This window comes from Jaculus jaculus, chromosome 16, assembly GCF_020740685.1.
Source record: "Jaculus jaculus isolate mJacJac1 chromosome 16, mJacJac1.mat.Y.cur, whole genome shotgun sequence".
Lineage (NCBI taxonomy): Eukaryota > Metazoa > Chordata > Mammalia > Rodentia > Dipodidae > Jaculus > Jaculus jaculus.
Window position 1 is genome coordinate 44,725,178 of NC_059117.1, and position 13,990 is coordinate 44,739,167.

At 40.6% G+C, this 13,990-nt stretch overlaps 1 protein-coding gene across 1 annotated transcript in view; it reads left to right on the forward strand.

The window, feature by feature from the left end:
• Positions 1-13,638, forward strand: part of Itprid1 (ITPR interacting domain containing 1) — a 194,669-nt gene extending 181,031 nt beyond the window's left edge. The window contains 4 exon segments of the mRNA XM_045135655.1: positions 11,295-11,422; positions 12,641-12,752; positions 13,262-13,393; positions 13,395-13,638. Coding sequence (XP_044991590.1) covers positions 11,295-11,422; positions 12,641-12,752; positions 13,262-13,393; positions 13,395-13,517 — 495 coding nt within the window. The 3' untranslated portion in view covers positions 13,518-13,638.
• The last annotated feature ends 352 nt before the right edge of the window (positions 13,639-13,990 follow it).

A 13,990-nucleotide genomic window follows, 5' to 3' on the forward strand; every position in this document is an offset into this window, starting at 1 on the left:
GATTTTTTCCCATTCGGTAGGTTGCCTCTTTGCTTTTTTCACTGTTTCCTTTGCAGAGCAAAATCTTTGTAATTTCATGAGGTCCCAGTGATTAATCTGTGGTTTTATTGCCTGAGCAATTGGGGTTGTATTCAGAAAGTCTTTGCCAAGACAAATATGTTGAAGGGATTCCCCTACTTTTTACTCTAGCAGTTTCAGAGTTTCAGGTCTGATGTTAAGGTCTTTAATCCAATTGGACTTAAGTCTTGTACATGGAGAGAGAGAAGAATCTATTTTCATCCTTCTGTAAATACATATCCAGTTTTCCCAACACCATTTGCTGAAGAGGCTATCTTTTCTCCAATGAGTATTTTTGGCATTTTTATCAAATATCAGGTGGCTATAGCTACCTGGGCTTACATCTGGGTCCTGTATTCTGTTCCACTGACCCACATGTCTGTTTTGTGCCAGTACCATGCTGTTTTTGTTACTATGGCTCTGTAGCATAGGTTCAAATCAGGTGTGGTGATAGCACAAGCCTTATTTTTGTAGCTTGTATTATTTTAGATATTCGAGTTTTTTTGTGAATCCAAATGAATTTTTGGATTGTTTTTTCTATTTCCATGAAGAATGCTTTTGGAATTTTGATAGGGATTGCATTAAATGTGTAGATTGCTTTTGGTAAGATTGCCATTTTCACAATATTGGTTCTTCCAATCCAGGAACAGGGGATGTTTCTCCACTCTCTAGTGTCTTCTGCAATTTCTCACTTGAGTGTTTTAAAGTTCTCATTGTAGAGATTCTTTACTTCCTTCGTTAGGCTTATTCTGAGGTACTTTATTTTATTTTATTTTATTTTATTTTGATGCAATTGTGAATGGGAGTGATTCTCTGATTTCATCCTCTGTGTGTTCATTGTTAACATATATGAAAGCTACTGATTTCTGTGTATTTATTTTGTATACTGCTACATGGTGGTAGGTTTTTATCAGCTCTAACAGTTTGCTAGTAGAATCTGTAGGGTCCTTTATGTATACAATCATGTCATCTGCAAATAATGATAACTTGATCTCTTCCTTTCCAATATGTATCCCTCTTATGTGTGTCTCTTGCCTTATTGCTATGGCTAAGACTTCCAGAACTATATTAAATAAAAGTGGGGACAGTGGATATCCTTGTCTTGTTCCTGATTTTAGTGGAAAAGCTTCCAGTTTTTCCCCATTTAGTAATATGTTGGCTGTAGGCTTGTCATAAATAACTTTTATAATATTGAGATATGTTCCTTCTATTCCCAGTCTCTGTAGGACTTTTATCATGAAGGGATGTTGGAATTTGTCAAATGCTTTCTCTGCATCCAATGAGATGATCATGTAATTTTTGTCCTTCAACCCATTTATATAATGTATTACATTTATAGATTTGCATATATTGAACCATCCCTGCATCTCTGGGATAAAGTGTACTTGGTCAGGGTGAATGATCTTTTTGATATACTCTTGTATTCTGTTTGCCAATATTTTGTTGAGAATTTTTGCATTTATGTTCATGAGGGAGATTGGTCTGTAATTTTCTTTTTTTGTTCTATCTTTGCCTGGTTTTGGTATCAGGGTAATTCTGGCCTCATAGAAGGATTTTTGGTAGAATTCCTTCTTTTTCTATTTCCTGGAAAGTCTTAAGAAGCAATGGTGTTAGCTCTTCCTTAAAGGTCTGGTAAAATTCAGCAGTGAATCCATCTGGGCCTGGGCTTTTTTAGCAGGGAGATTATTGATAACTGTTTGGATCTGCATGTTATAGTTCTATTTAAGTGATTAATCTCATTTTGATTTAATTTAGGTAGGTCATATAAATCAAGGAAAGCATCCATTTCTTTCAGATTTTCATACTTTGTGGAGTATATGCTTTTATAGTATGTCCCTATGATTTTTTGAATTTTTGATATTTTGAAATCTGTTGTGATGTTACCTTGTTCATTTCTGATTTTATTAATTTATGTCTCTTTTCTCTTTCTCTTGGTCAAATTTGCTAAGGGTTTTTCAATCTTGTTTATCCTTTCAAAGAACCAACTCTTTGTTTCATTAATTCTTTGGATTGTTTTTTGTTGTTGTTGTTGTTGTTTCTATTTCATTAATTTCTGCCCTAATCTTTATTATTTCTTCCCGCCTACTAATTTTTGGTTTGCCTTGTTCTTCTTTTTCCAAGGCTTTAGGGTAAAGCATTAAGTCGTTTGCTTGCGACCTTTCTAATTCCTTAATATAGGCACTTAAGGCTATAAATTTACCTATTAGAACTGCCTTCATTGTGTCCCAGAGATTTTGATATGTTGTGTTCTCATTATCATTTGACTCTATAATTTTTTTGATTTCCTTCTTGATTTCTTCATTGATCCATTCATCATTTAGTAGTGTATTGTTTAGTGTCCATGATTTTGTGTATGCTCTGTAGCGTTTCTTGCTACTGATTTGTAGTTAAATTCCATTGTGGTCAGATAGAATGCAAGGAATTATTTCAATTTTCCTGAATTTGTTAAATTTGCTTTGTGTCCTAATATATGGTCTATTTTAGAGAATGTTCCATGTGCTGCTGAAAAGAATGTATATTCTGCAGCCTTTTGATGAAATGTCCTGTATATATCTGTTAGGTCCATTCCTTCTATGACCTCATTTAGTCCAGAGGCCTTTCTGTTTATTTTTTCCCAGGATGACCTGTCGATTGATGAGAGTGGGATGTTAAAGTCACCCACCACCACTGTGTTTGGTGTTATCTGTGACCTTAGTTCTAATAGTGTTTGTTTGATGAATTTGGGAGCCCCCATGTTAGGTGCATATATGTTTAGGATTATAATGCCCTCCTGTTGGCATGTGCCCTTAATCAATATAAAGTTACTTTCCTTATCTTTCTTGACTAACGTTGGACTAAAGTCTACCTTGTCTGATAATAGGATAGCAACCCCTGCTTGTTTTCTAGACCCATTTGCTTGAAACACTGTCTTCCCACCTTTCACCCTAAGATACTGTCTGTCCTTTGTAGATAGGTGAGTTTCTTAGAGACAACAAATTGTAGGATCCTGCTTTTTTACCCAGTCTCCAAACCTATGTCTTTTTGTTCGGGACTTGAGGCCATTGATATTGATAGTAAGAGATATTATTGAAAGGTGTGTATTTATGTTTGCCTTTTTTTGTGTGGTTCTGGTTCTACCTGTGCTCTCTTGTGTTAACTAGTATTTGAGTATTGCTTTTTTTTTTTTTCTAGATTCCTTATATGTGTGCTTTTCCTTTTCTTCAGCATGGAGGATTCTATCAAGCATTTTCTGTCGAGCTGCTTTTGTCTTCAAATACTCCTTTATACTGCTTTTGTCATGGAATGTCCTTATTTCTCTGTCTATTTGAATGGATAGCTATGCAGAATAAAGTAACCTGGGTTGACAGTTGTTATCTTTCAGAACTTGGAATATATTACTCCAAGCCCTTCTGGCTTTTAAAGTTTGTGTTGAATAGTCTGCTATAATCCTGATGGGCTTGCTTTTGTAGGTAACTTGATTTTTCTCTCTAACTGCTTTCAATATTTTTTCTTTGGTGTGTGTGTGTTTGGAAGTTTGATTATAATATGGCAAGGAGAGGTTCTTTTTAGGTTTTGTCTGGCTGGGGTTCTACAGGCTTCCTGTATCTGCATTGGCACCTCCTTGCCAATTTGGGGGAAATTTTCATCTATGATTTTGTTGAAGATGCATACTATGCCTTTGGAGTGGAATTCTTCTCCTTCTACTATGCCCTGAATTCTAATATTTGATCTTTTCAAAGTGTCCCGAATATCTTGAAATTCCCACTCATACTTTTCTATAAGTTTGTCTTTCTCTTTGTTGAACTATATTAGGTCTGCCACCTGGTCTTCTGGCTTAGATATTCTGTCCTCTCCTTCATCCATTCTATTGGTGAGATTTTCTACAGAGTTATTTAGTTCATTAACTGTGTTCTAGTAATTCTGACTGGTTTTTCTTTATTATTTCTATTTCCTTACTTATGTCTTATATTACCTTCTTTATTTCATGAAATTGGTGTCCTGTGTCTTCTTTTATTCCTTTAATTTCCTCTTTAAGTTCCTCTTTGACTCCTTTGATTTGTTCTCTGACTTCTTTGAACATATTTACAATCATTCTTTTGAAATCTTTCTCAGGCATTTCCTCTAACTCATTCTCACTGGAGGTCATTTCTGATGCATTAATACTTTTAGGTGGATTTATATCATCTTGCTTTTTAGTGTTTCTTGTGTTATAATGTATATATTTTTGCATCTTGGATTAAGTTAATGCTTGGATTTTCTAGCTAGCTGGGTATTTGTAGCTGTATCAATTGATTTGATGTTATATATTTTTAGGGTAGGAGCTTAAGGTGTTAGATGTGGCACTTAAGACTCTCACAGTATCTACAAAGGTGCTCCTAGGGGTTAAGTGTCCCTGCTATGGGAGTATTCAAGTAGGCTGAGTGGAATATAATACAGGTAGATTCTAAAAGTTAACTAAACACTGGACCCATTCAATCCAAAACTGCCCCAAGTATGTATGCCAGAGTAGTTATTATAACAACCATTTACTCTATCAATATAGAGGTTAAGATTTCTGTTCTGTTGAGGGATCCAAATCAGCTTGTGACCAAGTGAGACCCTTCCCTGGTGCAATCCCAGTTACCATGGATGATTTTGGTCTCACTCAAGTTGCTTCCTGGGTCGTTGGGCTGCTGTTCTGATTTCTGGGCCTGGGCACAGGCTTTTCCTGTGGGGCAAACTGAGCCCGGCAACTGTGGCCCTGCAGATCAGCACCCCCACTGCTGGAACTGCTACTGCTAAAGCTGCCTCTACTGAATCTGTCAGCAGCTGAAGCTGCTTCTGCTGGGCCCACCACTGCTGCTGCCTCTGCTGCTGCTGCTGCTGCTGCTGTAGCTGCCCCTTCTGGAGCCACTGCTGCCACTGAAGCTGCTGCTGCTGGGTCTGCCACTGCTGCCGCTCCTGGATCTGCTGCTGCTGGGGCCGCTGTTACTGGTGCCAGAGCCACTGATGTTGCTGCCGTACACTGCTCCTGCTTGGTTCCCGCTGTTGGCCTAAGTTGGCGTGGCCGGGTCCTGGGACCGCTGCTCTGTTCACTAGAGCTGGGCTCAGGCAGTCGGGGAGGGAAGGGAGCTGCAGCTGCTCTGGTTCTCTCGCTGTTCCCCGTGTTCTTCTACCTCATGGTCTGCTCCTCCGTTGCTCACTGCCACACTCCCTTCACATTTCCTGAGTTGCGGAGAGCGCTGGTGTGGATGGAAGCTCCCCTCACCTGGCTTTTCCTGCGGCTGCAGCTGAGCCTGGCGGCTTTGTGGTGCACCGCCACCACCGCAGTTGGCAGAGCTGCCAGGGCCGCTTTTGCCAGCCTGTGTGGGCTCTGGATGCTCTGGATCTCTTCTACTTCTCTGCTGCTGCTTCAATTTCCTATACACCTCACGTTTTAGTAAAAGTGTTCATTTTGCTGAGCTTTTTGGTCTTTTTTCCCCCCAGGCTGCTTTGGCATGGTACCTACACCACCATCTTAACCAGAATTCCATGGTCAGTTTTGAGGTCTTGTCAGTTATCCAAACTAATGGTTTGTTGTCATGGATAGATTCATATATGTAAGTGAATTTTCACAATAATTTGCTGATTCAACTCTCACTTTTACATAATTAAAATTTTATAAATGAATTTTTCAGAATAATTTAGTTAAAATTTTGTTAATTCAAAACCAAAACTATGCCCAGAAAAGAAAATAAGATGTGATTCACTAAGATTTCTAAGTGTGAGAAAATACTTCTGTAATGGTAGTAGACATATTTAAAGAAAAAAGAAAGTATGAAAGCTTCAAAAGGCCTGGAGAGATGGTTTAGCACTTAAGCCCTTGCCAGTGAAGCCTAAGAACCCTGTTTCGAGGCTCCATTCCCCAGGACCCACATTAGCCAGATGCACAAGGGTTTGCATATATCTGTAGTTCATTTGCAGTGGCTGGAGGCCCTGGCGTGCCCATTCTCTCTCCCTCTCTCTTTCTCTCTCTCTCTCTCTCTCTCCCTCCCCCTCCCTCCCCTTCCTTCCCTCCCTTTTTCTGTCTATAGCTCTCAAATAAATAAAAATTTACAAATTTTTTTTGAAAAAATCTTTAAACCAAAAAGGTTAGGGGCTGGAGAAATGGCTTAGTGGTTAAGCACTTGCCTGTGAAGCCGAAGGACCCCGGTTCGAGGCTCGATTCCCCAGGACCTACATTAGCCAGATGCACAAGGGGGCGCACGCTTCTGGAGTTCCTTTGCAATGGCTGGAGGCCCTGCGAGCCTATTCTCTCCCTCTTTCTCTCTCTCTCTCTCGCTCTGTCCCTCTCTCTCTCCCTCTTTCTCTCTCTCTCTCTCTGTCGCTCTTCACATAAATAAATAAAAATTTTTTTAAAAAAAATTAAGTTTAAAAAGTTTGAATGTATTCCAAAGTGAACATTTTTGTTTTGTGGTACTGTGGCTCTTACTATTGAAGTTTGTTGAATTGATTTGGGTCAGTAGACCTTGTATAGTTTTAGGGTTTAACTCAGATTTTATGTGGAAGAAAAGAGTTCTACTCAACTACCACCTCTATGCCAAGTCCCTGCCCTGGCTTTATTCCTTTTCTTTATTCTGAAACTTTCCTTCGCTTGTTCTGGAGCTACACTGTGTTTTCTGTGTTTTCAAATGACCACAAGATGGCAGCACTTCAAAATCTTCCACTTACTCAACTCTAAGCAGCATGAGCATCAGTTATCCCCATATCTAAGCCACTTACCCTGTGTCTTCCAATTATTGAGTTACCCCAAAATATAAAGAATGAGACCCAGTGTTTGTAATGCTTAGTGTCCCTGAACTTTGAAGTGAATTTGAACCACCTGCCTAGTTTCAGTTACCTCATAGTAACTTGAACTACTTAATCAGCTCCCCATAAGGGGCAGATGCCTAGCCCATGTGCCCAGACACTCTCTAATCCCTGTTGCGACTCAGCTAGCTACTGAAAAGAAAAAAGGTGAAATCTGATTGCCATTTTTGACCATAGATGAGGCCATTAACCATTTTGTCATTCTGCACTAGAACACTAATCTTCAAGAGGAGCCCTCACGCCCTCTAAGATATTTTCTAGTGGTAGTAGTCATAATCATTCTAAAATAATTTTTTAACTTATTTACAAGCTGAGAGAGTGAGAGAAAGAAAATGACTGAGGATGGGAGCAGAAGGCCCTCTTGCTACTTCAAATGAATTCCAGATGCATGTGCCACTTTGTGCCTCTGGCTTTATGTGGGTAATGGGGAATCGAACCCAGGTTGTCAGGCTTTTCAATCACGTGCCTTTAACTGCTGAGCCATCTTTACAGCCCAAAGTCATAATCTTTAAGCATTCTTACCCACATCAATCATATGTTTCAAAGACTTATATGGCTGGTTTAAATTTGTTCACACTGAGGTTACACTCATTACCCAATGTGGTAGTTTGAATAGATGGCCCCTAATATATTCTGTGTTTTATTAGTTTGTAGTTTGCATCTGCAGCCCCCTGGCTGAAGGAGGTGTCACTGGGAGGATCTTAAGGTGTGGGGGTGGGTTTGAAATTCCAATTTAAAGATATGCAAAGAGTTTCTTTTTCTTTTTTTTTCAAACTTTTATTAACAACTTCCATAATTATAAAAAATATCCCATGGTAATACCCTCCCTCCCCCCACTTTCCCCTTTGAACTCCATTCTCCATCATATCCCCTCCCCATCTCAATCAGTCTCTCTTTTATTTTGATGTCATGATCTTTTCCTCCTCTTATGATGGTCTTATGTAGGTAGTGTCAGGCACTGTAAGGTCATGGATATCCAGGACATTTGTGTCTGGAGCAAAGAGTTTCTGAAGTGCTCTGTGTGGCTTTTGGTTTTTCCCTTGTGGCTTTCTCTGTCTGTTTCTACCTGTGAAAGTAGGGCCACCTCCTTCTGCCATTATGGAACTTCCCCTGTATCTGAAAGCTTCAGTAAATCCCTTCTTGCCATAACTGTGCCTGATCAGGAAGTACATCTCAGTGAACCTAAAACTGTCTGCTACACCCAGTAAAGAATTTACAGGATAAAATCAAACTTAACTTTCAAAGCAGTGATGGAGAGGTTTAGTATCAAGATATCATTCTTAGGAAAATATTCCCATTATGACAGTTCTGCCAGGGATAAATAGTCACCAAACTTCAGAATTTTAGCCATGTTGTTTTGAGGGGAAAGAGACTTTGTTGAGACAGATGGAGAAATTAGTTGAGCTGGTTGGTTTCCATGGAAGTAAAAAGAAGAAAAAGTTAAGTGGGCCTGACAATCATACCAGTTTCTCTTGAATTACTTCTCAACAGCTGCCACATACATCCTGATTCCATTCTTTTGGCTATAGTATTGGTAAGGTGTGCTAGGAAACACAGATTTCAAGTACACACATTGTTATTCCTTTTTTTTCTCAATTTTTATTAACATATTCCATGATTATAAAAAATATCCCATGGTAATACCCTCCCTCCCCCCTGACTTTCACCTTTGAAATTCCATTTTCTATCATATCCCCTCCCATTTCAATCAGTCTCTTTTATTTTGGTGTCATGATCTTTTCCTCCTCTTATGATGGACTTGTGTAGGTAGGGTCAGGCACTGTGAGGTCATGGATATCCCAGCCATTTTTTGTCTGGAGAGAGCACATCATAAGTAGTCCTACCCTTCCTTTGACTCTTATATTCTTTCCACCACCTCTTCCACATTAGACCCTGAGCTTTGGAAGGTGTGATTGAGATATTACTCAGTACTCCAGTCATATCTTTCCAGCACCATGATACCTCTGAGTTGTCCCAAGGTCACTGCCATCTGAAAACAGAAGATTCTCTACCCAAAGTGAGAGTAGCATTAATAGAAGGGTATGAATATTAAGAGAAGCAGTTTGATAAGCATAGTATATACACTTATCCAGACATCAGCAGATGTTACACCCCTAGGGCTCATGACTACCCCTATTTTAAGTTTTCAGTATCAGGGAAGTATTCCCTCCCACAGAGCGGGCCTCCAGTCCAATTAGAGGGCAGGTGGTTTCCACCATGATATATGTGCCACTATTGCACCTGTTGGCTCATTTGGCCTGGCTGGCCAATTATAAGTCTTGCAGTGTCCACTATTGAGTATCTTCACTGGTGGTATCTCTTTCTCCCATTGAACTTCATGTAGAATGGCTTCTTCCAGCCATTTTTCTTTCTGTTAGCTGGTCTACATGCAGGAGGTTATCAGCTCAGTTCCAGCAGGATTTCTCAGTGGTCTTGCAGCCCAAGTATGTGGAGTCTTCAGCAATAGGGTCTTACCATCTATTCCTGGTGGGAAACCAATGGCCTTGGCAATGGCCTATAATGTTTTAGGGACATCAGGGACCTCCCTGGCCAACAACTCACTGGAAGGTATCCCATCTCTGGCACTGAAAGTATCCTAGCAACAATCTACAGCTCCTGAGTGTTCCATTTTCCAAAACCGGAGGATTCTACATGATTTATTTATATCCTCTTAGATTATGATTAGCCCTCCCTCCACCTTTCCTTTACTCAATCTCTTCCCCTGACCTCACTTAGGGCCTTTTCACCCCCGTTATGGTGTTATTCTTAAGGTATTAGAACTATATTCAAAGGAAAGAGGAGGAAGAGATAATAGGCAGCTGGCAACTTCTGACATGCTGAACTCAGAGTAGCTATAGGGCCAAACAAATTAATGTCACTTAAAGTCAGATGGATAGTGACTCTGGAGCTCTGGATCACAAATATGTTCAAAGTGTCATTCAGTCTAGGCTCCACTGCAAGGAGATAAATGGTAGGAAGCCTGTAAATCAGCAGAGTGCCTTCCAAGTGGACTGGGTCTGGTGTGTCAAAGATGCTTAGTGGGCATCAGTTAAGCAGTGAAAGCAGGTTTGATTCAGTTATTCTTGATAGGTAGAGAAAGAGGTTAACCCTTCCCATTTGAGCAGAATATATGTGAGCAAAAAAGAAGAATGGGGGCTATAGAGATGGCTCAGCAGTTAAATGCACTTGCTGGCAAAGCCTGATGGCCTTGGTGGATTCCCCTATACCCACATCTGCCAGATGCACAAAGTGGTGCATGAGTTTTGAGTTCCATTGCAGTGGAAAGAGGCCCTGGTGTCCATTCTCTGTCTCTGTCTCTCTCTCTCTTTCTCCTCTTGCAAATACATAAATAAAATATGTTAAAAACTTATCAAATCCAAAAGAAGAATGGGGAAGGGACAAGGGTGAGCAGGAATCTGAGAAGTGAAAAAAAAATATGACAAAAACTTGACTTGTGAAATGCCATTAGGCCAGCTGTGTTTATTGGCTGACAGGTATTAAGAAAAGACTCCACTCTCCCAGAGACTGAACACTAGTCCTGGGCCTTCCAGATGAGCACATTACTAACAACTGGCTCTCTGGTACTTGAGAAAGACACTTTGGAGTTATACAAGATTCACAACTGTGAACACCTTTTAGGAAAAATTGCAAGGAGGGGAGGTTGGATTCAGTGTTAAGTGTTCTCTAGCACACAGTAAGTTCCTCTCAGGCAGGCATTTTAACTGAGTGGGTTCTGAGATCATAACCATGTGCTACTCAAAGTTATGCCATAGTTTGGTCAACTCTCAGTGTGGATCACAGTTGTTTAGGTGGAGAGAATTCCACAGTTCTCTAAGGCTACCAGCATATAATTAAATCAGGAAGCTGAGAGAGTGTGGGTTGCAGACTAAGAAGACAAGTGGAGCTCCATCCTGGGTCCAGCTTCTGGACAGAGTGGGAGGCCTGCCATTTGCCTGTCCTCCTCTCAGGGGTCTTGTCAGGTGGATGGAGCAGGACCTGCCAGTTTAACCCTCCAACACCTGTGGCTAAGCAGACCTAAGACTAATACATATTATAAGCAGATTTTCTTGAACAAACATACCATGTGAGCAAATGCACTCAACATTTTTTAGACTCTGTGAAGTAGTACCCAGCACCAACATAAGGCAAGATTAAAGGATACTTCTCATTGTTTCCTACCCTTCCTGTAGGTCTACTTGATGGTATCCTTATATCACCTAGTCTTTAAGACTGCCTTGTGCTCTCCTGGACCCAAATTACATGCAATAATTGTTCACTCTTGTCTGAGCTTTGGTGTTCTCCATATGATAGCAGTAGGGCTTCTTTGCAAATGGGTGATCCCAACTGGGAAGGCAGGCCACATGTAGTGAGCTTTTCCAGACAATTAATCCAAAAGGATCCCCTCCTAAGTTCCTTGTTTTTGTTGTTAGTGCACAGTCCGTGACATGGAAGCCATGAAGACAGTGTGCCAAAGTTTCCAGAAGCATTTGGAGGAAATTGAACAGCACCTTAAGGGACAGCAGGCATTCTATTTGAGGGACATTTCAGAGGAGGAAAGGTAATTATCTAAGGGATCCATAAAAGTAAGTACCAGCCACACACCTGGAGCAAATGAAGGTAATGAGGACAGGACAGGCCCGATGAGCTCTTCAGAGCAAGCTAATAAGAAATCAGCCAGCTCGGTAGGCATGGTGGTGCATGCATATAATCCTAGCACTTGTGAGGCAAAGTAGGTAGGCAAAAGAGGATCACCATGAATTTGAGGTCACCCTGAGAATACACAGTGAATTGTAGGTCAGCCTGATTTGGAGTAAGACCTTACCTCAAAAATTAAAAAAAATAAATAAAAGAAAGATAGAAATCAACCATGTCTTTCTTTGCTTCCATGACTTATTTTTGCTTTCTCAATGGGACACTGTGAGAGCCATTCACTAGATAGGGAAATTTATTCTTGAAAGCCAGTGCTATTTGAGAAGGAGGGACAATCAGCTGAGAAGAGGGGAGTTGCCAGCAGGATATATTTAATTGATGAAAGTGGGGGTATGCAAATACTGTGGTTATTAGAGTTTGAAAATTTACATTATTTTCACATGAATTAAAAATGTCCCTAACTTAGATATGCCATTTATTTCCTGGGGCTGTGTGAATAGGTTTTAGCATTAAAAGGGCACAAATGTGTTATATTCCTTTTTGGAAGACAGGCATGTTCTAGAACTAGATAGTTACACTATTAGAAATCAGTGCATTGTATCTTAAAATGGATAAACATGATACATAAATTATATTATAGTAGAATTATTTTCAGCATGTGGTCTTGGAATGTAGCTCAATAGTAGAGTATTTGTCTAATATGTCCAAGGCCATGGGTTCTGTTTCCAGTACACACACACACAAAAAAAAAAGAGGTGGAAAGGGCTAGAAAGAAGATCCCTGTCTTAGTAAGTGGTAAATATATGTCTACAGCTAATTGAAATAAAGAAGGCGAGAGTCTCTTTTAAGAATGTACAAAGAAGGCCAGGCATAGTGGTCCATGCCTTTAATCCCAGCACTCTCAGGTAGAGGCAGGATCACTGGGAATTCAAAGCCACCCTGAGAGACTACGCAGTGACTTCCAGGTGAGCCTGGCCTAAAGTAAAACCCTACCTTCAAAACCCAAAAACCAAAGAGAGAGAGAGAGAGAGAATGTTCAAAGTTAGGACTTTTGATGGGAGGAGCATTGAAAGACTGCACCTGGGGTAGATATTAAATTTGGTTGTTTTCTATGCTTTACCTGCAGAGAGGAGGCCAAGCAACTACAAGCTTTAAGAGAGGCCTTGAGGCAGCAAGTGGCTGAGCTGGCATTTCAGTTGGGGGATCGAGCTTGGCAAATCCGAGAAGGAATCTTACAGGTATGAGGCAGGCAGTATGTGAGTGTGTGTGTGTGTGTGTGTGTTAGGCTGTGCTAGAAGGGGGTGCAGAATTTGACTATATCCAGACTACTCATAGAAAGGGTGCCTTACATGAGAAGCCTAACTGTGCAATTACTTAGATTCTAAGTCATGTGACCACGCTTACATGCTGGTTATAAAGGAAAGTGCCTTAGTCTACAGTTGCCCGCATAGCTGCCAGGCGTGTTTCAGCATTGGGCTTCAGCTCACTTAATTCAGTATCTAGCTTTCCCCTGCTCTGTGAATAGAAGAGAAGGACCATCACCCATTTTTATGTGAGAACAGGAGTTCCAGGCATAGTGAACACTGCCTTTTGAACAAATATAAGCTAGGTAACAACCATAAATAGATACTGGTTCAAAGAGTGCATTCTACAGAGGCTGGTCTCCTCAATGTCTTTCTTGCCAGTCTCAGGTAGCTATGGGTGCAGATACCACATGCAACCCACTCCTTGTCTATTTTCTTTTCAGCAGCTGGAACTTCTCGCAGGGAAGCCATCGGGTTACTACACAAATCTGCAGCAACATGACTGGGAAGGAAGAGGATATGTCCAGAGTTTATGTACCCAAAACCTCTCTGTGGTCCCTGAGTCTTCCTTTCCTTCCAACCATGAATGAGCAGGATCCCTGCTCAGAGGAGACCCAGCTGGCTGCCCTCACTCCACCTTCCTTGGGGACTACAATCAGGATTTCTCCCCTGTTACCAGTTAAGACAGATTCACATTAAGTCCCTTTGCCAACTGTTTCTGATGGAGATAAGGATAGAAATCTCCTCTAGATAAGAGTGGGCTTGATGGCCTTTGTGCAAAATGGAAAAACCCAGAAAAGGTATAACAAGGAGATCTAACACTCCCCACCAAGTGTGTACTGAACCACTCTGACTAAACTTGTAGGACTTTATCCTCCATTCATCAACTACATAATACATTATGACCTAGTATGTACCTGACTGATGCTGTATTGTGGTTACTGTGTATATGTGTCCTGTTATAGCTTATATCCTTATACATACATTTAATATTAAAAATCAAGAAAGAGATTTGAAAAAATATCTGTGGTCTATGAAGAGAAGAATGGGGAGTCTAACCAGATTAGGGGTAAGGTGTATGTGGCTGGAGACATGAAGTCTGGAAGCAGGAAGTAAGATAAACAGAAGGTCTGCTCATCCAGAGTTGGATAAAGAGAAGTAAAAATGCAAGT